General features: G+C 44.1%; 2 protein-coding genes across 2 annotated transcripts in view; one reads left to right on the top strand and one right to left on the bottom strand.

Annotated features, from left to right (window-relative positions):
• APOM (apolipoprotein M) overlaps nt 1-10,575 on the top strand; it is a 29,253-nt gene extending 18,678 nt beyond the window's left edge. Inside the window, exons 4-7 of the mRNA XM_058169563.1 lie at nt 2,746-2,844; nt 3,636-3,734; nt 6,643-6,682; nt 9,744-10,575. Of these exons, the coding sequence (XP_058025546.1) occupies nt 2,746-2,844; nt 3,636-3,734; nt 6,643-6,668 (224 nt within the window). The 3' untranslated portion in view covers nt 6,669-6,682; nt 9,744-10,575. The remainder of the gene's footprint in view (nt 1-2,745; nt 2,845-3,635; nt 3,735-6,642; nt 6,683-9,743) is intronic.
• A 729-nt stretch (nt 10,576-11,304) lies between these two features.
• On the bottom strand, nt 11,305-24,011 carry C2H6orf47 (chromosome 2 C6orf47 homolog). The gene is made up of 3 exons (XM_058167699.1): nt 22,569-24,011; nt 17,930-18,876; nt 11,305-11,397 (listed from the first exon to the last, which is right to left on the bottom strand). Exons 2-3 carry the CDS (start codon nt 18,560-18,562, stop codon nt 11,320-11,322), a joined length of 711 nt encoding a protein of 236 aa, XP_058023682.1. The 5' UTR covers nt 18,563-18,876; nt 22,569-24,011; the 3' UTR covers nt 11,305-11,319.
• Between the last annotated feature and the right edge of the window lie 33 nt (nt 24,012-24,044).

The following is a 24,044-nucleotide window of genomic DNA, read 5'->3' as shown; positions in this document are numbered from 1 at the left end:
ATGCAGGAGCAGTGCAGATGAACAGTGATTGGAGCTTGGTGAGAAGATTCCTTTTTATTTAGACCTAACTTTAAAAAAAAAGAAAGAAAGAAAGGAAAATCCAGGAAAAGAGACTCTTAGAACTATTTAAAAAAAAAAAAAATAGGGCATTTAAAAAAAAGAAGAAGTTTGCCATACTTTTTCCAAGTGTGGCTCTTCCTTGCATGCTTGCTGCCTGTATGCTGTGGAACTGTCCACCCCGCTATTTTCTTTTGCGAAATAAAAGCTGTTACTTTTTCCAAGCCTCTGCTTAAGTCTCTCTTTGGCACTTTGATGACTTGAGTACATTTTGGACCTCACAAACCCATTGTTTGCTGTGGGGCATTGTTTGAAGCTTGGAAACATGGTAAATTGAGGTCAGGTATCTGTGGATGATGCCGTAAAATACTGGCTGCTTGCCAAGCCCCCAAAATATGGTCACGGGGCTGTGGTGGAGGGCCCAGTTGTCAGAACTTCAAGTTCAGGTCATAATTATCTTTTGGGAGTCCGTCGTAACTTTGAATGGTTGATAACAGGTTATAAGTTGAAGACTACCTGCATTTTCATAACTTCCTTATTTGCTCAATGAAAAAAATCCACTTTTGATCCTACCCTATTTTAATCTCTGTTGTGGCAGTAAGTGTTTGAAGGCAGAATGTCTGCAGGTGTTTTGCATTATAAACTATTCTGCACCTATGTATTAACAGCTGTGGGTAACCATATAATTTTTTTAAAAAATATATGTATTTCTGCAGAGTTGCACTTATAAAACCTCATCTTAGGCTGAATATTTTCCAGCATCTGGGAAAACCTGTTGTTATAGTTGTTAAAGAAGCCTAATTTAAAGATAACAAAACCGTGGATTCATTTTGATGCATGTCTTTAAGCTGGAAAACCAACCAAGAATATATAAACAGGGTAATGCATCTATTAGATAAAGGTAAAGGTTCCCCTCGCACATATGTACTAGTCATTCCCGACTCTAGGGGGCGGTGCTCATCTCCGTTTCAAAGCTGAAGAGCCAGCACTGTCCGAAGATGTCTTCGTAGTCATGTGGCCGGCATGACTAAATGCCAAAGGTGCATGGAACGCTGTTACCTTCCCACAAAAGTGGTCCCTATTTTTCTACTTGCATTTTTTACGTGCTTTCGAACTGCTAGGTTGGCAGAAGCTGGGACAAGTAACGGGAGCTCACCCTGCTGTGCAGCATTAGGGATTTGAACCACTGAACTGCTGACCTTTCAATCGACAAGCTCAGTATCTTAGCCACTGAGCCACCATGTCCCTACTGCATCTATTGGTCCAATATATATGGCTGAACTATCACTCCTGCATCGACCTAAATCATTTTTTATAAAAAAAGATAAAATTTAATTGGCCAAGCAATGTCATTTCATACATATTTTTACATCATTGATATTTTTTCTGAAAAAGTAAAAGATGCAATACTAGTTGCTCGCAGCTATTGCAGTTTTTTAATGTAAAAGTTTTCCCAAGGAAATCATTTTACATGTGTCAGATTTATGTACAGGTAGTCCTCGACTTCCGATTACAATTGACCCCAAAATGACTGCTGCTAAGTGAAACAGTTGTTCAGTGAGTTTTGCCCCATTTTATGCCCTTTCATGCCACAGTGTTAAATAAATCACTGAAGATGTTAAGTTAGTAACACAGTTGTTAAGCGAACCTAACTTCCCCTTTGCTTGCCAGAAAGTCACAAAAGGAGATCACATGACTCCATCACAAATATGAGTCACTTACCAAGCATCGGAATTTTGATCATATGATCTTGGGGATGCTGCAACACTCATAAGTGTGAAAAATGATCATAAGTCACTTTTTTCAGTGCCATTGTAACTTCAGTCGGTCACTAAATGAACTATTGTAAGTCGAGGGCTACCTGAATTGTAGTCTTCTATTTCTCTAGCTGCTTCATTAAACAAGGAACTGGATTTGAGCTTCTGGATATTAAAGCATACTGCATCCATCTCTGCATTTAGTTATAGATTCACCTTTGGTTGTTGATACTGTTTACCAGTGGTGGGTTTCAAATTTTTTTACTGCCACTTCTGTGGGCGTGGCTTGGTGGGCGTGGCAGGGGAAGGATGCTGTAAAATCTCCATTCCGTCCCCAATCCAAGGGAAGGTTACTGCAAAATCTCCATTTCCTCCCGATCAGCTGGGACTCGGGAGGCAGAGAATAGATGGGGGCAGGGCCAGTCAGAATTTTTACTACCGGTTCTCCGAACTACTCAAAATTTCCCGCTATCAGTTCTCCAGAACTGGTCAGAACTTCTGCTGTTTACGTGTGAATTCTATACATTCAAATAAGAGCACACCAGTGGTGGTATTCAGCCGGTTCTATCCAGTTCAGGCGAACTAGTAGCGGCAGCTATGGGAGGCTCCGCTCACCCACCCAGACGTCATCACGTCCCATTTCTGACGTTCTGTGCATGCACAGAAAGTCATGTGCAGAGGTGTCGCATGCACACGTGCGCTCACATTTGCGAACCACTAGCGAAGGTAAGTCAATACCACCCCTGGAGCACACGCTGACAGACTAGCTTTCTACCTGCAAGAATGTGTTTTTTATATGTTGAGAGAGGCAATTCTCTTGCTCACCTTCTGAAGGCAAGCCGATCAAGTGCTTCATTGGCCAGCATTGTTCTCCTGGATATGTATGCCAACCTTCTCTGTTTTTTCCCCCCTTCTGGATTTCCCGCAACAGGCCGGCCTCACATGAGGACAGAATTATTCTCCGCCAAGTGTCCCAACACCATCATTGTCCAGGAGACAGATCAGGATTATCAAAGGATCCTTTTCTACTGTAAGTAAGATCCTTTTGCTCTGGTCCCTAAATCCTTTTTTTTTCCCCCTTCTTCTTAGAATTAAGGCAGGGCAGCCCTCTCCAACCTCATGACATATACCTCACACTTCTTTTATTCATTTTATTGTTTTTATACGGGGTTTTATATTCCGTAAGCTGCCTTGAGTCGCTATGTGCGACTAGGTGGCAATATAAGTTCCCTAAATCAGGGGCCTGCAACCTTAAACACTCAAAGAGCCATTTGGACCCATTTCCCACAGAAAAGAAAACACTGGGAGACACAAAACCTGGCTGGGTGTGGCCAACTCGATGTCACTCACTTCCACCAGTCACATGACACCCCCTTAGCCACACCTACCTGGCTGATCATTAGGGCAGAGAACCGGTTGTTAAAAAACACCGGGAACCACAAAATCCTTTTGACATCTCTCTTTCTCTCTCTCCCTCTCCCCACCCCTGTATCTCTCTCTCTCTGCTCTGGCCACTTCTCCATTCCCCACCATTGCCCTTACCTTCTCAGGCCAGGCAAGGAGTGACTGGGAGGGGAGGGGGAGGGGCAGGGCCAGCCAGTGGTGGGATCATCCGACATGGAGCCACAGCAGAGGGCCCAAAGAGCTGCATGCGGCTCTGGAGCCACAGGTTGCTGACACCTGCCCTAAATAAATAAATCTCTCCAACCAGAGATGTTCATGGCAATTCTTCATTTTTGCTAAGAAAATAGGTTCCCCAAATCATAGGTTGAGATCCAGATTCTTTCTTGATCTTGAACTGCTTTTTCCTTCTCTCTCCAGCCCGGATCCTCCGTCCTGAAGAACACTGCCTTGCTGATTTCTGGAAGAAAGCTTCTTGCCTTGATCTGAATGAATTCCTCCTTATACCCAGAACTCAAGGTAGAGCCCCTCTATGGACTAGCAGCTTGTCCACTGTGAGCATGAGCATTGTATCCTGACAGAGGGCAACACCATAAGACAATTCCTTTGCCTCCCAGAAGGTTTCCTGACTTGGCATCAATTTAATAAAAATAAAAGTTCAACTTAAGGAGAGTGAGTTTGGTCTAGCCGGTTAAAACATCAGGCTAGAAACCAGGAGGTGGAGAGTTCTAGTTCCATCTTAGTCATGAAAGCTGACTGGGTGATTTTTGGCCAGTCCCTCTCCCTCAGCCCATGACATCAGGGTTGGTCAACTGTTGTGACCCAGGCCCAAGTAGGTAGTAGGAATCTCAGTCCATGAAAACAAACAAACAAACTTTATTCGAACAGCTGAGAATTACTTCATTCCCAGCGTCATTCAACTAAATTAAAACAAATTCCTCCCTACACAAATTCCTCAGTCTTATTGCAAACCTTGGTCCAATTAGGCAAACTGCCAAAGGCCTTTCTTGGCAAACGTTCAGAAGTCACAAAAATAAAGGCAAGACGTAGACGAAGCAGAAGACGAAGCTACCAATGTTGTTTACCGGCAAAGCCCAAATGCTGTTGCTGGTCTGTTTTAAGCCTTATGGGAGGGGCCAATCATCTCTTGGCCCTACTCCCGAGTTGTCCTCTCTGCTTGAGCTGCTCTTGACTTCTGGCAGCTCTTCTCATGCGTGCATTAGGAACAGGCTCCTCCTGTTCCTCTGCCTCACTACCATCAATCTCTGGAGGCTCTGGAGTCCGCATCTCACTCCCAGATGGCCCTGGCCCCACTTCAGCCTCATCGCTGTCCAACTCCATTGCCAGCTCCGCAGGCTGCTGGCGGACCACAACCGCAACAAGCTGGCTGATCAATTCCAGTTGCAACCAATAGAACCAGTCCTTGCACTTACAGGAAAAGGCTGGGAAGAAACTGGCATGTGACAGGGCCCAGTGCCAATCTCTAGCACTATCTTTATTCATAATAGCAGCAGAGGTGAGTTTCACATAATCTTACCACCGGTTCACCGCACACCGAAAATGTGAGTGCCTTCCGCACATGTGCTTGCACGTGCGCCTTGCACGCATGAGCACAGCTTAGAAAATGTGGCTAAATAGGACGGCATAGCCCCGGGGCAGTGGGCGGGGGGAGGCAGGCCCACTACTGGTTCACCCGAACTGGCTGATTACCACCACTGAATAGCAGTGGTAGGACTCACATAGATCCTACAAAAAATCTAAAATGGAGAGAGAACTGAAGCCTAGACTTCCATGTGAAAGAGTGCCCTGTAAAAAGAGAAAAATAAGATGGGACCTAAGGAAGCATAGAACATAGAATAATAGAGTTGGAAGGGACCTTGGAGGTCTTCTAGCCCAACCCCTTGCTCGAGCAGGAGACCCTATACCATTTCAGACAATTGGTTATCCAGTCTCTTATGTCCAAAGTGACAGGGTAGACATCCTGCTGTTTCTTTTCTTTTGCATCCCATAACTTACTGTCGACTTGGCTCTGTTGCGCTTCTTCTGACTCTTTAGAGGAGGGTTTCTCAAGTTAGCATGTTGGAGAGTTAGAGGATTTCGATTAAATGTCTGATTTGTTACCGCCTATATCCGCCAAGGCAGCCATTTTGCAAAAGTGCCATTTCAACATTCCAAGATGTGTACCTGCTACCCCATCAGAAGTACTGGAAGACAATCATTTAATCTTCTCTGGGCCAGTGCTTACCCTCTTTCCAACAATGATGGTTGGTTTGTCCTTTTCTATGTTAGTCTAACTCTGAGGTCTTCAAACCTGGCAGCTTTAAGACTTGTGGACTTCAACTACCAGAATTCCCCGGGTAGTATGGACTAATTGTGGAATTCTGGTAGTTGAAGTCCACCCATTTTCAAGTTGCCAAGTTTGAGAAACAGTAATTTAGTCCTTGCCACACCCCAACTCTTCCTCCTTTGCTTGTTCTCTTTTAGGCAATTAGTTCATCAATTTGAAACTGCCTCCTCCATTTTAGAAGGAGGTAAAGGCCCACTTTTGACTGGAATTAGCATGGTGTGACATTTTGGAGCATCTGAATGATGGAGATACCATCATTCTGGGAGTTGAAGTCCACAAGTCTTAAAGCTGCCAGGTTTGGGGACCCCTGGTCTAACTGATTTTCTAGGATCCCTGATTTCAGGGGTCTTTCCTAATAGAACAAGAGCACCATTTTGAGGGCCCACAATAATCCAAATCGTCTTACATTGGATACATTGTGGGGAATTAAAATGGTAGAGCCAACACGATGTGCAAAGGGTAGGCAGAAGATGTAAGGTATTCGAGGAGTCACCTCTGTTGCTGGCCTGGTGATCCAGGTGTTGATGGTGGTTTTGTCCACCTCTGAAATCAATAACCCCTACTCCTCACTCTTGTATCCAAAATGCATTGAAAACCTTTTCTTATGAGATTATTTTTGATTTCATGTAATCCAGCAAGGGCAGTTATTCATTTTTTTACCATGAAAGTATTTTCTGCATCAGACGCTATAATGTTTTTATTCAGTTCTGCACAGATGGTTTAGCACCACCTTAAATTTGATCCTTCGGCCCCAAAAAACTAAATCCTAGAAGTGGTTATCATTTGTTAAAAAGGAGTTACTCGTGGTGTGTAACTAGATATATGTAAAAGCTTGGACAGTTTTGATCTCTTGTAACAATCTAACTGCATTACTCAAAATGCATTTTTGGATGCCAAAGGTTAGAATCACAACTAACATGGAGGAAGAAAGAAGGGAGGGAGGGAGGGAGGGAAGGAAGGAAGAAAGGAAAGGAATGAGGGAGGGAGGGAAGGAAGGAAGAAAGGAAAGGAATGAGGGAGGGAGGGAAGGAAGCAGGCTTTTGTGCCATAGTAACCTTTTCTTTCTGTCCTTTGTCTTAGATGCCTGTGAATTCCAGGAAACCTGACCTCTAATTCTTCGGTAAGATAAATCTAACCCATACCATACTTTACTATCCAATAAAGGAGAATATTTGTAGCTCAGGGTTGACATGAGGTGTCCCTGATGCTCTCTGATCTTCAGGCAGATGTTTCATTACCCAAACTAGGTAAAATCATCAGCACTGACGATGTTACCTAGTTTGGGTAATAAAACATCTGCAAGAAAACTACCAAGCTCAGAGAGCACCAAGGACCCATTCTACTATCCATCTTCAAATCAAGCGCACTTGTCTTGACGATTTGTGGCTTTTATCTTACAAATTTATCACAAGGTAAATCCTTCCTTCCGCTGTCAGCTTGATTTTATGCAGTTTGAGAGGTTTTTTCTTTTTTCTTTTCTTTCTTTTGCCTTGTTTTATAATTTTGTGTATTTTCATTTTTGCATTTAGTTTAATTTTTTAAAAATGTTTACAAATTATTCCAGTGAAAGAGGGTGGGGAAGAGAGAGATGAGGGTGGGCTTCAAAAATTTTAGCAAGGGGTTCTCTGCCCCGTTGCTGGGTGGGCGTGGCCATGGTGAGCGTGGTCTAGTCGGCCTCCTGCACCATGACATGGAGGGGGGGCGTTTTTGCCCTCCCCAGGCTCCGGAGGCTTTCCTCGAGTCTCCAGGAGGGCAAAAACTGCCTCCCCAGGCTCCGTAGGCCCTCTGGAGGCCCGTTTTTGGCCTTCCCAAACTTCCAGTAGGCCCGTTTTTGGCCCTCCCCGAGCCTGTGTGTGCGCCCTGCACTTACCTGCATCCAAAACGGGCTGTGTGGGGATTCCTGGGAGGGGTGGGGTGGGGTGGGTGGGACCAGCCAGGGGTGGGATTTGGGGGATCTCCAAACTGCACAGAATCTTAGCTAGAGGTTCTCCCGAACCCCTGCGAACCCCCAGCAGCCCACTCTTGGATTGGAGGGACAGAGAGAGACAGAGACAGAGAAGGTGGATGGGACAGAAAGCAAGCTGGAGGGACAGGGAGAATGATAAAAGGTGAGGAGATGAGAGAGAAAGCCGCTGGGACAAAGAGAAATATATGGTGCGATAGGAGTAAGTCGAATTCTCTGTTCAGCATCGTATTTCCATGTACAATTAATCTCACGTTAAGTCTTTGCACATATTAGAAGACTCCCCAGGGCAAAATTTCATGTTGTACCTCTGGAGCCTGCCGATACATCCTGTACCTTTGGGAGGGGAAGAAGCACAGGGAACTGTACACACACACACAAAATTTGTATTGTCTGAATGAGAAGATTGATGAGATCCCAGACAAAGAAATAGGAAACTTTATGTCTGGCTCCAGCCACTCCCAGCTTTCGGAGCCTATAGCTCTGGATAATAATTTTAAAAAATTGAGCATTGAAAATGACAGCACAAGAGAATAAAGCATCTTTTTCAATAGTCCTGTAGCAAGAAAAGCCATTTTCTAGCAAACACGTGAATTCCTCAAAGGATTGAAAAAAGCTGCTGTAGATGCACAAGACACAGGCGAGGGGAACCTCTTTGGTGTTGACTGGCAAACTGCTGAAGCCTAAGAAATTTGCCAATTCTTATAGCCTGGTTTGTTTTAAAAGCAGGTTTCTAGCCCTTAAGACCACAAAACTGGGCCTGAGCATGCACAGCAGAGATTGGTGAGATCCAGAGGTGGGTTTCAGCAAGTTTTGACCAGTCCTGGAGAACCGGTAGCGGAAATTTTGAGTAGTTCAGAGAACCGGCAGTAAAAATTCTGACTGGCCCCACCCCCATCTATTCTCTGCCTCCCGAGTCCCAGCTGATCAGGAGGAAATGGGGATTTTGCAGTAACCTTCCCCTGCAACGCCCACCAAGCCACACCCACAGAACCGGTAGTAAAAAATTTTGAAACCCACCACTGGTGAGATCTCAAAAACTAGTTGGGAGAACGTGATTAGCTGCTGTTCTCTTCTTTATCAGAAATAATTAATCAAATTATGTAAAAACTGTACAATTGCATTTTACCTTTGCTACCGGTTCGCAAATGGTTTGTATTTATAATTTTTTTTATTTTATACACAAACAAACATTTAATACATCAGCCATTCCTTCCATGTGACATCTCGGTGTCTTCTCATTGACTTCATCTTTTTGCTGCTTCTTCTATCTTCATTTTCATTTAATCTGTTACAATTTTTTCCACAAGTACAATATTCTGATTATTCCATTTTCTTACATAACTATTAGTTTGCTTAGCTATATATTTTTTCTAACCAACAGTAAAATTGATCCCATATCTTAAAATATTCTGAGTCCTCTCTTTCTTTAATCATCAAAGTTAATCTATTCACTGCTGCACAGTCTACATTTTTTTTTAATAACTTCCCCTTCCAGAGGTATTTTCTCTGCTTTTCAATTTTGTGCAAAAACAATCCTTGCCACTGTTATTACAGGTATAATCAAGTAAATATTTTCTATACTAATTTTCTCTGGGAGGATACCCAATAGGAACAGCTCCGGTTTTAAATCAATATGTTGTTGTGTCATTTCTTATAACCATGTCTTAATTTTATTTCAATAGTTTTTAGCTTCTGGGCATGTCCACCACATATGATAATTTGCTACCGGTTCATAAATGTGAGCATGCGCATTGCACACTCGCTTTGCTTGCACGCACTCCCTCTGCGCATGCACAGAGCCTTCCGTGCATATGCACAGCCTTGCATGCATGCGCACAGCCTTCCGTGCATGCACAGGTCAAAAATGGGATGTGATGATGTCTGGGGGGTGGCTGGGCGGAACCTCTCGCAGCCGCCACTACCGGTTCACCCGAACTGGATAGAACCGGCTGGATACCACCCCTGATTTGCATATTATACAGGTAATCTTTGAGTTTACAATTGAGCCCAACATTTCTGTGGTTAAGACAATTGTTAAGTGAATTTTGTCCTATTTTGCGACCTTTCTTGCCGCAGCTGTACAGTGAATCACAGCAGTTGTTAACTTAGTAACCTGGTTGTTATAGGAACCCAGTTGATTTTGCTTGTCGGAAGGTTGCAAAAAGTTGACCACTTTTTAATTATTTTTTATTATTGTTTTTTTTTCTCCCATCAGCTGCATATCCAGCTCAGCAGGAAGGAATCACCCCCTTGAAGCTGGCTTGACTCATCTGCTTGGAGAAGCAATTGCTTGCAGTTTTAAATAAAATTTATTTTCCAGTGAGAAAACACTTGGCTCTTCCATATTTAAAAACAAAGCAAGCCCCTGAAACTATGGATAGTCCTCGTTTTACAACAGTTTGTTTAGTGACCGTTCAAAATTAAATCGGCACTGAAAAAAGTGACTTAGGACTTTTCCACGTTTATGACCATTGCAACATCCCCATGGTCACGTGATCAAAATCCAAAATGCTTGGAAACTGGTTCATATTTATGACCTGGGGTGAGATGATCTGCTTTTGCGACCTTCTGACAAGCAAAGTCAATGAAAGAAGGCGGAGTCCCTTAACATCCCTGTTACTAACTTAAGAAATGCAGTGAACCACTTAACAACTGAGGCAGGAATGGTCATAAAATGAGGCAAAACTCACTTAACGAATGTCTCACACAGCAACAGAAATTTTGGACTCAATTGTGGTCGTTAAGTCGAGGGCTACCTATAAAACCTGGAGGCCTGAAACACATTTGGACCCAGGAAAACTGATTTGAGGCAAGGATCAAGGAGACAGCATCTTTGAAGAAACCTGGTATTTGCAAATTCCAGCATGAAGTGAATAATCTGCCCATCTCAGTGGAATGTGCAGATAACAGCTTAGCCCTCCACTGCATTTCTCCAATTTTTGCAATGTTTTTCTGGGCACTTCAATCATCTCAAAAGAAGCATTTAAGTATTTTAAGTGTTTCTTTAAATGTCACAGGATAAACAGATTAACAGAGTTGGAAGGGACCTTGTAGGTCATCTAGCCCAACCCCCCCACCCAAGCAGGAGACCCTTCACCATTTCTGACAGATGGCTGTCCAGTCTCTTCTTGAACGCTTCCAGTAATGAAGCTCCCACAACTTCTGAAGGCAAGAATTCCATTGTTCCATTGGTTGATTGTTCTCAGTCAGAACATTTCTCCTTATTTCTAGGTTGAATCTCTCCTTGATCAGTTTCCATTCATTATTCCTTGTCTGGCCTTCAGGTGCCTTGGCAAATAGTTTGACCCCTTCCTCTCTGTGGTAGCCCCTCAGATATTGGAACACTGCTTTCATGTCTCCCCTGGTTCTTCTCTTCACTAGACTAGCCATGCCCAGTTCATGCAACCGTTCTTCATGTTTTAGTGTCCAGTCCCCTAATCATCCTGGTTGCTCTTCTCTGCACTTTTTCCAGAGTCTCAACATCTTTTTAATAGTGTGGTGACCAAAACTGGATGCAGTACTCTAGGTGTGGTCTTACTAGGGCTTTATAGAGTGGTATTAGTACCTCACTTGATCTTGATTAAATCCCTCTGTTCATGCAATTTAGGATTGCATTGAATAGAAACAGACAGGAACTATTCAACTTACAACCATTTCTTTAGTGACGATTCCAAGTTACAACAGCCCTGAAAAAAGGGAGTTACAACCAGTCCTCATATTTATGACTGTTGCAGCATTCCCATGGTCACGATACGTGATCGAATTTTAGGCGCCTGGCAACTGGCATGTATTTAGGACAGGTGCAGCATCCCAGAATCCTGTGATTCCCCTGTCTGCGATCTTCCTAGCCAGCTTCTGACAAGCGAAGTCAGTGGAGGAAACCAGATTCGCTTAATGACCACACAATTCACTGAACAACTGCAGGGTTTCCCTTAACAACTGTGGCAAAAAATGCTGTAAAGTCAAGAGCAACTCACTTAACAACTTAGGAATAGAGATTCTTTCCCCAGCTGTGGTCGTAAGTTGAGGACTACCTGTAGCCTACAGGTGCCACCAAAGGCAAGATCCCAAGAACAGCTTCATTTCAGCAATAAGCTAAGATCAGTCTTCTAAAAATGGGCCAAACATTGCCTCGAGAATCTGTCATCCACACGACACACAGGAAATCAGAAGGGCACCATGTTGAGGAAAGTGGTGTAAACAGCATTGAACTCGTTGGGTCAGCACTGCAGATTTTGTGACTGAGACCTCGCATTAATCCCTCGTTTTTAATTGTGGTTTAGAAAAAAACACACATTTGGCTGGCCCACCACACCACAATTCTTCACATATAAACTGCAATAGTTAGTTTATAACATGGTAGGACAAAAACAAACAGGCCAGAGGCTGACTTAGCAAGATGTATGATTTTAGTCAGCACAGGTAGTCCTCGACAACAGTTCATTTAGGGACCGTTCACAGTCACAACAGCCCTGAAAAAAGTGACTTACGATCGTTTATCAGTTAGGACCTTTGTCGCATCCCCATGATCATGTGATCCAAATTCAGATGCTTGGCAAATGGTTCATACTTGTGACCGTTGCTGTGTCCCGGGGTCACGTGATCCCCTTTTGCGACCTTCTGACAAGCAAAATCGATGGGGAAGCCAGATTCGCTTAACACTTAGTAACTTATCAACTGCAGTGATTCGCTTAACAACTCTGGCAAGAAAGGTCGTAAAATGGGGCCGAACTCACTTAACACGTCTCACTTAACCACAGAAATCTGTGGTCATAAGTCAAGGACTATCTGTACTGTCAACCCTGTAACTAAGACTGGTATTAAGAACTGAGCACATAAATAGATGAAAAGGACTCTATTCTTGTCATATATTGGTCTTCAAGGAGACCCTGAAACATTTTTGTGGCTTCCCAAAGGCAATTAAATCTTTCCCTCGTCTGCCAGTTGCACTGCAAATGTCTCACCTCCTATCTCAATAATTTGCTTTTCCCAGCTAAAATGAAAGTGAAAACTAGTGGAGGGGGGGCATTTTGCAAGAGAAAAGGGGAAGAACTCAGAAATTAAACATCTCTCTCCCAGTTTCACTTTCCTTTTCCCTCAGTTTCTGGAACAATGGCAACGTAGATCTTAAGAATGACACATTTCAACCCCATCGGTGTAAGTAAAGATCCTGGCTGCTGGAACCCCCATTCAGACATGTTGGAAAGACAGTTTAAGCTGCCCGTGTGCCAAAGCCTTTGTCCAAACTGTCATGAGGACTAGCCGCACAAAGTTCATTGATTCATCTGGCTGTAATTAGATATAACCGATTCTGTGATGAGATATAAGCTACCGTACTCATTGAAATTTTCCTTTTATTTAAATATATAGATATATTTTAACATAACTGGAAAAATAACCAGATCCAGAAGAGAAGCATTTAAGAACAAACAAGGCTCGGAACATATGCAGGTTAATTCATGTACCCCTCTCGTCCACACACCCTTATTCCATGCAATTTTACCCCCTATCCGTCAAACATTTCTTCCACATAAAAAAGCCATTTGTCCCAGACCCTAGGCAGCAATGTTCTCCTTCAAAAAGGCCATAAAGAACGCCTAGACTCCTGGAATGGTGCAAAATAACATTAGGAACCAGGAAGAGGTATAGTTGAGAGTGTGTAATAGGTGGCACAATTGAGGGAATGGGAAGAATCCTTTCTATCACATGTGTGTTTTCTCCCCCTTTTGCACTTCCACAATTGGCAAATGCTTTTTCACAGTTTTCCTAATAAATGATCCAGGATTGTATATGCGTATAATACTACCGGCACCACCCATGGGTGAACATTTAACAATACTGTACTGCAAGAGATCTGGTAGAATGGCATGTTTTGGTGTGAACGTCACAGTACCTTTTGGCAAATGCCTGGCACGTCACAGTAAATTTGTAACACCTTCAATACATGCCCTTTTGGAGGTGTTACTTGTATAAATTTAAAAAAACATGGGAGTCTGGCAAAGAGCGAGGATGTCATCGTTTCCCCATGTCAATACTTCTAAAGCCTATAAAAAAAGATTTTTTTAAAAAAAGTCATCTATGTACAGAGGGAATAATCAAGATAGAAAATAATCTTGTAATTACCTTCTACGGGTGTTAAGTTAGGACAGATGTAAGAGAGAATCAGAAAGGCAGGAAAAACAAGCTCCAGTTTCTTTTTTAACAGGGCTTTTTTGGAAGGGAATTAATTCTACTGCTTGAGGGGAAGAAAAGTACAAATTTTCTCTTCATCTGCCAACAACACACAGGTCATTTCAAATGCCCCTCAAGAAGAGATAGTCTTGGGCTGCTTTATTCTTTTAAAAATGGGGGAGGGGGGAGAGGGGAGGGTTTTTTCCCCCAGCCAAAGGGGAAGAGGTTACTAAAAAAAAAATTATTAAAAGCCACTGTGTTCATAAGATGCATCTTGATTAATTTCTCTTCCTTCCTTCTTCCAGCTTGGCCTGTCTTTGGACTAGACTAGAGGTCTCCAAATATGGCAACTTTTAAGACTTGTGGACTTTTAACTCCCAAAATTCCTCAGCCAGCATAGCATAGAGCTGTGTTGTGGCACGCGTGCCAGAGGTGGCAGGCAGAACCCTCTCTGTGGGCACGCGCACCGTCTCTAGCTGCTCTTCTGGTTTCCAGCCAGCTGATCTTTGTGGGTGCCGGAGAGCTGGAAAACGGCCCAAAAAACCGCCAAAAACCAGGCCATTTTTCAGGGCCTTTTTTGGCCTGAAAAATGCCTGCACAGCACCCTGAAAATGGCCCCAAAAATGGCCAAAAAACAGGCATGCAAGCGCCAGCCAGCTGGTCTTTGGGTTTCCGGTGCTCCAATGTGCACCTGTGTTCCGGTTTGGGCACTCGGGTGCCGAGAAGAGTCGCCATCACTGGCATAGAGGAATTCTGGGAGTCGAAGTTCACAAGTCTTAAAAAGCTGCCAAATTGGAAGGCCCCTGAACTAGATTACATCAACCCAGCCATCAGCACACGAATGGGAGTTGATGGAATTGTAGTTCCCTAATTTTGGAGGAGGCTTGGCTGGGGCTGGGAGGACAAACCTTTGCGCTCAGGAGAGGAGGAAGATGCTGGTGATTTTGCCCTAGTTCTAAAACCCCTCCAGTCTTCACTGAAACTCCAGTTTGAGCCACGCTTCAGTCAGTTTGAGCTATTTGGGCAAGGAAAGGAAAGGATGTGCTAGGTTGAGCAGCTGCCCTGCACTCCAGAGGTGCATTGTGGAGAAAAAGAAAAGAGGGAGAAATTGAAAGGCTCTTTTGTATTGCAATAGGGATTTCTTAAAAATGAGTCATCTGAAGGCACAGCACCAGAGGCGCTATGGATACGACTGTTCTGGCAACCCATTGGAACAGTCAGCTGCCAAAGTCCCAGAGGCTGGGATTTGCTTACTTGTATTTTCCCAAGGTTAGCTGACGTGTCATGAGGCCTCCTTCTCTCTCTCTCTCTCTCTTTCAGCTCTTGCGTGCCAAATTTAGTTTTGGAAACGGGCACTCTTGTCAGACAGCCGCCACACTGCATGGGACATCACTGCCTTTGAAATAATATCCCCATCCCCACCCCCACCCGTTTCTCAAGGTTTCCCCAGGATAATAGAAGGGCTACACCGAAAAAGGCTGGATTCTATTTGGAGAAGGAAGTGAGGGGGGTAGATGCCTCTAGGAAAATCAATGTATGAGCATTGCTCAAATGACAAGATCGTTTTGAGTCAGGCTTCATAGCATCTTGGACTCTGGAAGTGACACATCGTGTATCATAAAAGAGATTTGCCGCAAGCTAAGCTGAACATTCTCATGGGATGGTTTGCTGATAGAAAAGGAATGTTGAATCTGGACAACCCGTGCCACTGCCAGATAACTTGGGCCATGATGGAAAAGGTTGAGAATTGTAGTTTATCATCACCTGGGAGGCCGCCACAGATTGCCCATCCTCGTTCTAGATCAAGAGTTTCCAAACTTGGCTCTTTTAAGACTTGTGGACTTCAACTCCCAGAGTTCCTCAGCCAGCAAAACTGGCTGAGGAACTCTGGGAGTTGAAGTCCACAAGTCTTAAAAGAGCCAAGTTTGCAGACCCCTGTTCTAGATCAAGAGTTTCCAAACTTGGGAACTTTTAAGACTTGTGGACTTCAATTCCCGGAAGTCCTCAGCCGGTCATGTTGGCTGGAGAATTCTGAGAGTTTGAAGTCCACAAGTCTTAAAAAGTTGCCAAATTTGGAGAACCTCTGTTTTTTAGACGAAGGCATGGACTTTGTGCGAGAATCTGGGTCAAGCAAGAGCAGGGAATCCCTCCATCTGGATTCTTTTTGGATTTCAAATCCCACGGAAATTACAGTCATAAATATCTAGGAGGGTTTCCTGCTGTAGAACATTTCAAAGGAAGTGAAACCTGTCAACCTTAACTGAAGAACAAACTTCTGCAATTAGGAATCTAACATACCTTACCAGAATCAGCTTCCTCACCATTCTTCCTCAAAACCCCCCACAAAAAACCCTATATTCGGATTTCCCCCAAAATACCAGCCCCCTAACTTCTCTGTTGGCTTCTACCTCCTGTGATGTCCAACATCTACTTTCTATTCTTCCTGCTTCTAAGGACAACCTGCGCATGGATAGTTGAAATGACCTATGTGGGGGGTGACTTGCTTTGAGATAAGGCAAATTCAAGAAATCAAAAACAAATCACATAATAAAAACACATCAGTGATGGACAACACGGAAAATATACGCGAGTCACTGATTCTGTAGGTCCACATGGACAATATAAAACTAAACCACTAAGACTTTGGCTCAGAACAGCTCTTTACCATAAGGGGAAGTGGACCCTGGTTCAGTGATCTAAATATTGCCAAAAAGTGGGAAAGGAGTCAAGAAAATGAGGAGAAGAGCCGGAGTTTCTCAAAACTGGGTAAAAAGCTGGTTGCTGGTGAAAGGGGAGCCCCAGCCAATTGGGGATATTGAAACTGTAGGCTCAGAACTGCTTCTCCCTGAGATATGGGGTGGAAGAAACAGAGTGTTATTCTAAACGTCTGTCCCCACCCATCAACAATTCTACTAGAATGAGCTGGGGAAAGCCAACTCGCCTCACATAAAAAGCAGCAATAGGTCCAGCTCAGGAATGAATTCAGAGTTTTTATTTCTGCTGGTATTCTGCAAAGGGGTGCCAGATAGTTAATCTTCCTAGATTCCCTGTCACCCACAGCTTAGGACTCCTATAGACCTTCTACCCTTCTTGCCAACTGCGCTAAAGCCATCTGCCTTTCAGATGTCCATTTCTCAATCCTCTGGAAGGTAGACCTCGCCTTCCCATCCACTGGGCTACATATCTTCCATGGCTCAGATACGGATACAACTATTATGTCTTCTCTTACTTCTCCCTCGCAAAAGAGAGTAGATCCTTGGATACACTGGATTTTATCCCCAGAAAATTCAACTACTGGCTCTTCTCTAGGCTTTTAAACAAGCCATTGTTTTTAGTCCATCCAACCTGTTTTAAAGGCAACTGTTTGCTCTTACTGGCTAGACCAGGGCTCCCCAAACTGGGCAACATTAAGACTTGTGGACTTCAACTCCCAGAATTCCTCAGCCAGCCATGGAATTCTGGGAGTTGAAGTCCACAAGTCTTAACGTTGCCCAGTTTGGAGACCTCCTTGGGCTAGACCATACAGGAACAGCACATACTTTTTATTTTCAGCTGCCTATTCTTGATGGTCTTCACCATGTCACCGCCACCCAGAAAGCAATAGGAGGCCAAAGCAAGGAAAAATCATAGGCCCTTGTAAATATGCAGGAACTGGCTATATTTTGGATGTTATTTGCTTTCTTTTGAAAATATATATTTACTTGGGCACTACAGATTCAAACCAGAGGTAAAGATGACTCCTATTAAGAACCCAAACAAGTTAATAATTTCTGTCTCCTCTTCCCTTCAAAAACTACAGTTCCCAGAATCCTCTATATATAGCCATCACAGCCAAACCAGGCTGAGATTGGTTTATGTCTTTTAAGGTAGATGAATCTCACACCTCTTCCCCCTCTGTAATTTTTGCTGAGCCCCACTAGATGATGATAATTCCGGCTGGATCCCATCTGTTAGTTTCTTTCCTTGCAGCCACTGAGAACTGGAATTTAGAACAACCTATATGGGGAAAGTTCTGCGGATGTAACGCTTATTTTTGAGTCATTACTTGTTTTGAGAAAAATACTGTTTCTCCTTATTACCTTTTTCTCCTCCCAATTTCTGTCCAGCCATCTTACATACAAGATAAAAGTTACTCCTTTTGGTCCTCCAGGGCCCACTTCAGTCAATCTCCTGGGCTTCAGTCCTGGCCCTGACACCAAAGGTGAGTCTACACAATCTTCCTCCTCATAGTGGCGATTCTTGCTTACAACCATTAGCCGCGGGCTGCTCGCCTTCTCGATCTGTATCGAGGCCGGCAGCTTGTTTGTCCTCTTGAGACTCCGACGATCCAGCGCGGATGCTGACCCACAAAACCAAGGTCTGTAAAAACCCATAAAGACAGGCAAATTGCAAGAGATACTCTTGGACCAACCAAAGAACCAAGTACATCCCATAGGCGCTGACCAAAAAACAGGCCAAGCCGTGGAGCCAAACCTTCAAGGGTCCTCCAAATCCCAGGATATCCATCACCAACCGGAAAGCCGGGGAGGATGCACAGAGCAGAGTCACCACGCACAGGTCAAAGAGGTGTCGGGTGAAGTTGAAGCAAATCTGGAAATGCTCTGGAGACTCCACCGATGGCTTGTGAGGAGACACATATTGAGGTATTCCAGCAAATAGCGAGTGCCCTCCAGACGCTGAACCTTGGCCCCATCCAATCATTTCCAAAAGCCGACGGCCACTCCACCATCTTGCCTTGGGAGGCACCGTGCATTTCACGGGAACCTCCGGTTTTTCCTTCAAATGCTCCTCCTGGTTAAAATCCTGCTTTCCTCTCCACCAAGACAGTCTAGGGAGCCACGACTTGGCTCTGTTTAAGAACATTGCAAGGGGAATAAATCCTGCTTCTCGCCAAAGAAGGCCTCCAGCCCAGGATGTCTATTTTACCAGCGACGTGGAAAGTGAAGATTAAAAGTCAATTGGGCTGAAAATTTTCCCGGAAAGGATTCCCACTGCAAAGAATGCTGATTATCTTGGTGGGTTTCTCTGCGTCTGCTTTCAGCTTGATTAGAAGTGTTTCAAATCCTGAAGTTGCTGACTCATTCTTCAAATAAACCACAACTGGGCTCGTCCATAAATTAAGGGTCATCCGGGCTTACGGTTGTTCCGAACGTTGGCTGTCGGGAATATAATTTTCTCTGTTCAGGAAAATAGAGATGGTGAATAGCACTTTTTCTTAAGGGCAAGTACAACTGATTGCCACATCATACAACTTCTTTTAGCATTATGGACAAACTGGATAAAAGAGGAGATGGGAACTTCTCCTCTGTGTTTTTACAAAAAAGCATATTGTTGCTTCAACAGGAAAAGGAAGCCACGGTACAGTATCCCCATCATTCAGGCATTCCAAGATGTCACATCACACTAATTCCAGTCAAAAGGGGCCTCTGCCTCCTTCTAAAATGGAGGAGGCAGCTTCAAATTGATGAACTAATTGCCTAAAAAAGAACAAGCAAGGGAGGAAGAGTTGGGGTGTGGCAAGGATGAAACCACTATTTCTCAATCTTGGCAACTTGAAAATGGGTGGACTTCAACTCCCAGAATTCCACAATCAGTCCATACTACCTGGGGGATTCTGGGAGTTGAAGTCCACCCATCTTTAAGTTTGCCAAGGTTGAGAAACACTGGACTCGACTTTAAGAAACATATAAGAGAAAGCCTCAATTGGCTTTTTGGCTTTTTAAAAGTGATAGGATAGTGGGCACAACTGGTTCTCTGAAGGTAGTTAGTGAAAATATAAATATTCACTTCAATTATTGTGACCTATTATTTTACTTTGTGTCTGGAGCAACAGGAATAATAATGACCTACTCCAAATAGTTTGATGTAAGGGCAAATATATTTTATATTATTTTGTATATTGAATCCACACATTTTCATTCATCCCATATCAACTCTTTTCTATCCAATTTACTCAATCAGTTTTCCATTTTATCTAGTGTTCCTTGAGCTGTGTTAGAGAATGCAAGTTATGAATTTCTGACTGCACCAAGATACAGAAAAAGGGACAGCTTGTAATTCTATAATTTTTTAGCCAAGTAATGGAAACATTGAGATTGGGGAAGAGTGTTCAAATATTCCCACATTTATTCTCCCCCTACCACCACCAAAAGAACCAAATTACGTTTTCACTTTATGGAAAAAGCAGAGTTTAGACTAAATCTGGAATTAAGGGTTGTCTTCCTGCTTCTTTTTTCTGTCTCTTAATGTATTCACAATTTAACCTACATCTTAATTTGCTGATTTTCCATATTTGCTCTCCTTCCTTCCCACTGAATGCCAATGAGATGTCTTGATTTTGATTTAACATTAGCTGTAAATCCAACAATACTGATTTAGCACTAGAAGCAGATTTGGCTATTATGACTTGCTCAAGAAATTATAATTTAACAATCCTGATTTAGCCGCATGTGGGAACTCAGCACCATATCTAAGCTGTTCCAAAATTGAAGAAGCTGTTTTATGTCTGCAAAAATCTTTCTTCCCTATAAAGCAAGCTTGAATTCGGGACAGAACAACTCTTTTGCAATGCCGTGAACTCAAAATATGAAATGAACCTAGAGAGGAGCTACAGACTGGGAGCACAAAGGAATGTTCTCACAGCGTAAGAATTCACCAAGTCAAAACCTGTTTTTTTAATCGTAGGCATTATCTGTCTTGCTGTGGCATCACTGCATTGCCCCAACCATCTCTTCAGGCCTCAAAATGCAAGAATGCCATTCCCAAAGTGTAGCAACTACAGTATAAGATCTGCTTTTGAAATTTTGAGTGCTCATCATTATTCAGAAGTAACTCCCACTGAGATAAATAGACTTTGCCCTAAGGGAAACAGTTACGTATTTTAGCTACCTCTAATTTGGTGGTAGTGGTGGTGGTGAAGAAGAAGAATGCATGAAAAGATAATAATGAAAGCATTATCTCTAAGCCAGGGCTTCTTAAAATCTCTGTGGATTTCAATTCCCAGAATTCCTCAGCCAGTCGAGATCCCAGAATTCTGGGAGCTGAAGTCCTTTAAGTTTGGAAAAAGTTCAGAGAAGAGCAACTACGATGATCAAAGGCCTGGAGACTAAACCATATGAAGAACAGCTGCAGTTTTTGGGTCTGGCTAATCTAAAGAAAAGAAAAATTAGGGGTGACATGATAGCAGTATTTCAGTATTTGAGGGGCTGCCATAAAGGAGATGGGGTCAAATTATTCTCCAAAGCACCAGAGGCCAGGACAAGAAATAATAGTTGGAAACTGATCAAAGAGAGAAGCAACCTGGAATTAAGGAGCAGCTTCTTAACAGTGAGGACAATTAACTAGTGGAACAGCTTGCCTTCAGAAATCATGGGCGCTCCAGTGTTGGAGGTTTTTAACAAGAGGCTGGACAGTCATTTGTCTGAGATTGTATAGGTTCTCCTGCTTGAGCAGGAGGCTGGACTAGAAGACCTCCAAGGTCCCTTCCAGCTCTGTTCTATTCTAACAAGTTATCTTAAAGTTGCCAAGGTTGAGAAACAATGCTATAAACAGACACAAATTCTTTTCTCCTGGTCACTGAGAATCTGTGAGTGCATCCTTACGTTAAAATTGGGGGGAAGACTCTTTGGGGCCTCAGTGCAAATATTCCTTAAACCAGTGTTACTCAACCTTGGCATGTTTAAGATACATGAACTTCAACTGCCAGAATTCCCAAGCCAGCATGCCGATTGCAGAATTCTGGGAGTTGAAGTCCACATCTTAAACTTGCCAACGTTGTAGTAATAAATGCCTCAAGACATTTATCCGAAGGGACATCTCACCTATTCATAGAACTCCCTATTCACCTTGAACCCTTTCACTGAGTTTTTGGCTCACCTGTTTACAGTTTTTCCGTATCTATACCTCTGCAAACAGCCATCTCAAAACATCGCTTAATTTATCAGATAGCCCTAGCATGTTTTGAGAGCCAACACTCTATCACGAGTGATGGCTCTCTGAACTTTGCTCTCTTCTACGCCAGCTCTTTTGGCCAATTTGAGCTGTTAATTTCAGCTTTTCCACTTCCTTAGCAACAGAGAAAAGGCTTGCTGGAGCAACCGCACATAAAAAGGAATTTTTAAGAGCCACCTCACACAGAAAGGAATTTTTGAAGAGGCCAAATCGGAGAGCTGCTTAGGAGAGCGAGGCAGTTATATAAATTCAAATAAACAAACCTGAGGTACAATGCTTACCTTACCATTTTAACATTACCTGAAGGTGCATAATGAAATCTGTGCCAAAATACTCCCGATTCCTCATTGTGGGCCTTTCAAAAGGAGGGAGGAATAAAATCTAATCTGCAGCCATTGTCTAGCTATGTCCTGTGTTGGATATACCCAGTTTAGGCAACCATCCATGCAGGTTTCTGCAAAGCACTAATTATTATTATTTTTTAAAAAGCAACAACACCCCTACCTGGAATTTGCACACTAAACTTCCGAGTGGAGAAAATGCTTGAGGCAGGCATCCAACTCAGCAATGAATGAAGAAAAAAAAGGGGGGGAGTTTGCTGGCGGACTGATATTATATGATCTATTTATAGCATCCTGCGCTTGCTGGAACTGCCTTTTCAGGCCTGAATTGCCCATCCCGAGCAAGCTTTGGCGGAGGGACCGTTCCTGGCTTTCCCTCTCCAATTCCCCCCCTCCCCACCATTCAAACCTGGAAGGAACAGCCTCCCTTTCCTCGTCCGCGTATCGAATCAAAGGATAGAGACCCACGACCACCACCACCCCGCGATCACACCCACCACCCCCAAATAGGCCGAGCCCCCCCTTCCAAATCCACAACTCCCCCCGGCTAGAAGAGGCCGCACCGTATTGTGACCCACCTGATCGACAAACACACACACACGCGCGCGCGCATAAATACACCCGGGCTGGAGCGCGCACCTGGGCGCAAAGGTCTCCGGCGCAACTTTTCTCTCCTTTCGGATCGCGCGTTCTCCGCGCGCCGGGGGCTCGTTCCGCTTCTAAAAAAAAGGGGTCGAGGCGCGCCCCCTCCACACTTTCTTCCCAAACTGGGACGGCGGTGGGGAGGGAAGGGAGGAGGAGTAGGAGGACTGGGGAAAGCTTTGCTTTTGCAATCTCGCCTCTTCCTTGACGCTTTCCAAGCAGCAGCGCCTGCAAAAGCGAAGCGGGGGGGGAGGGAAATTGGGAGCCCGTCCGGGGAAAATCTTTGGAGCCGCCAAGCCTCGGAAGGAAGGAAAGAAAGAAAGAAAGAAAGAGAGGGTGAGAGAGAGAACGAAAGGAAAGAAAAGAAAAGAGGGAGAAGCGGCCCAGCCCTCGACGCAGAGAGGGAGGCGCGAAAGAGGAGAAAAAAATAAAGGCGAGCTCCCTCCTTGTTTGGCTTTTCCAGCCCGACCGGATTTGGGAGAGGCGCCACCCGAAGAGGTGGAGGCTTTTGCGCGGTCGGGGGGTGGGTGGGAAGAAGAAGAAGAAGGAGGGAGCCTCTGGATCTGGCCGTCCCAAGGAACCGGAGCGATCGCGGATCTTGGCAAGGCGGATCTGCGCTCGCACGTCTCGGATCCAACCAGCGCAGGACGCCGGCAAGGTCGAAGAGGGAAAACCCGGGAGCGGGATCTCTTGGCTCCGGGAGAGGCAAAAAAAAAAAAAAGAGAGAGAGAGACCCTTTTCCCCAACTTGGGGGCTTGCTCTCCAAGCGGCTGGCGGACTCTTCTCCCTCCCACAACCCTCGTTTGCTGCAGTTCCCAACCGGCGGCGGCTGCTCCTTGCAAATTGGGAGGGTTGAGAAGCGAGAGGCGGGGGTGGAGGAAGGCGGAGGGAAGGAACAAGCCAGCGGGGGTGAGGCGTGAGAGGCCTGGAGGGCGGCTGGGAATCTAGTGTGGTGGGTTGGTGGGTTTGTGTGGGTTTGTGTGGTTGTGGCTTGCGCCCTTGATGGGAGATGCGCGGTGGGCTTCGGAGTTGCGAGAACCAGCATCGATCCTTTTCCGAGGCTCTTGTTTTTCTCCCTGCCTTCCTAGCTGGGCTTTCTTTCCCAGGCTCCCTAGAAAAAAACCTAAAATAAAATTCTGACCCGGTCGAACTTCTCGAGAGTAGCAGAAAAAAGAGCTTGCTTAAACCAGGGGTCTCCAACCTTGACAACTTTAAGCCTGGAGGACTGCAACTCCCAGAATTCCCCAGCCAGCAAAGCTTATATATATAATTTATTATTACTTATTACTTCTATTATTATATTATTATAATTATAATAAGTATATTATTAATTATATTATTACTTATGCTTATATATATATACTTATATATCGTATAGTTATTTCATGCTTATGCTTATATATACTGTTGTG

This window comes from Ahaetulla prasina, chromosome 2, assembly GCF_028640845.1.
Source record: "Ahaetulla prasina isolate Xishuangbanna chromosome 2, ASM2864084v1, whole genome shotgun sequence".
Lineage (NCBI taxonomy): Eukaryota > Metazoa > Chordata > Lepidosauria > Squamata > Colubridae > Ahaetulla > Ahaetulla prasina.
This window is presented reverse-complemented; position numbering and strand designations above follow the sequence as displayed.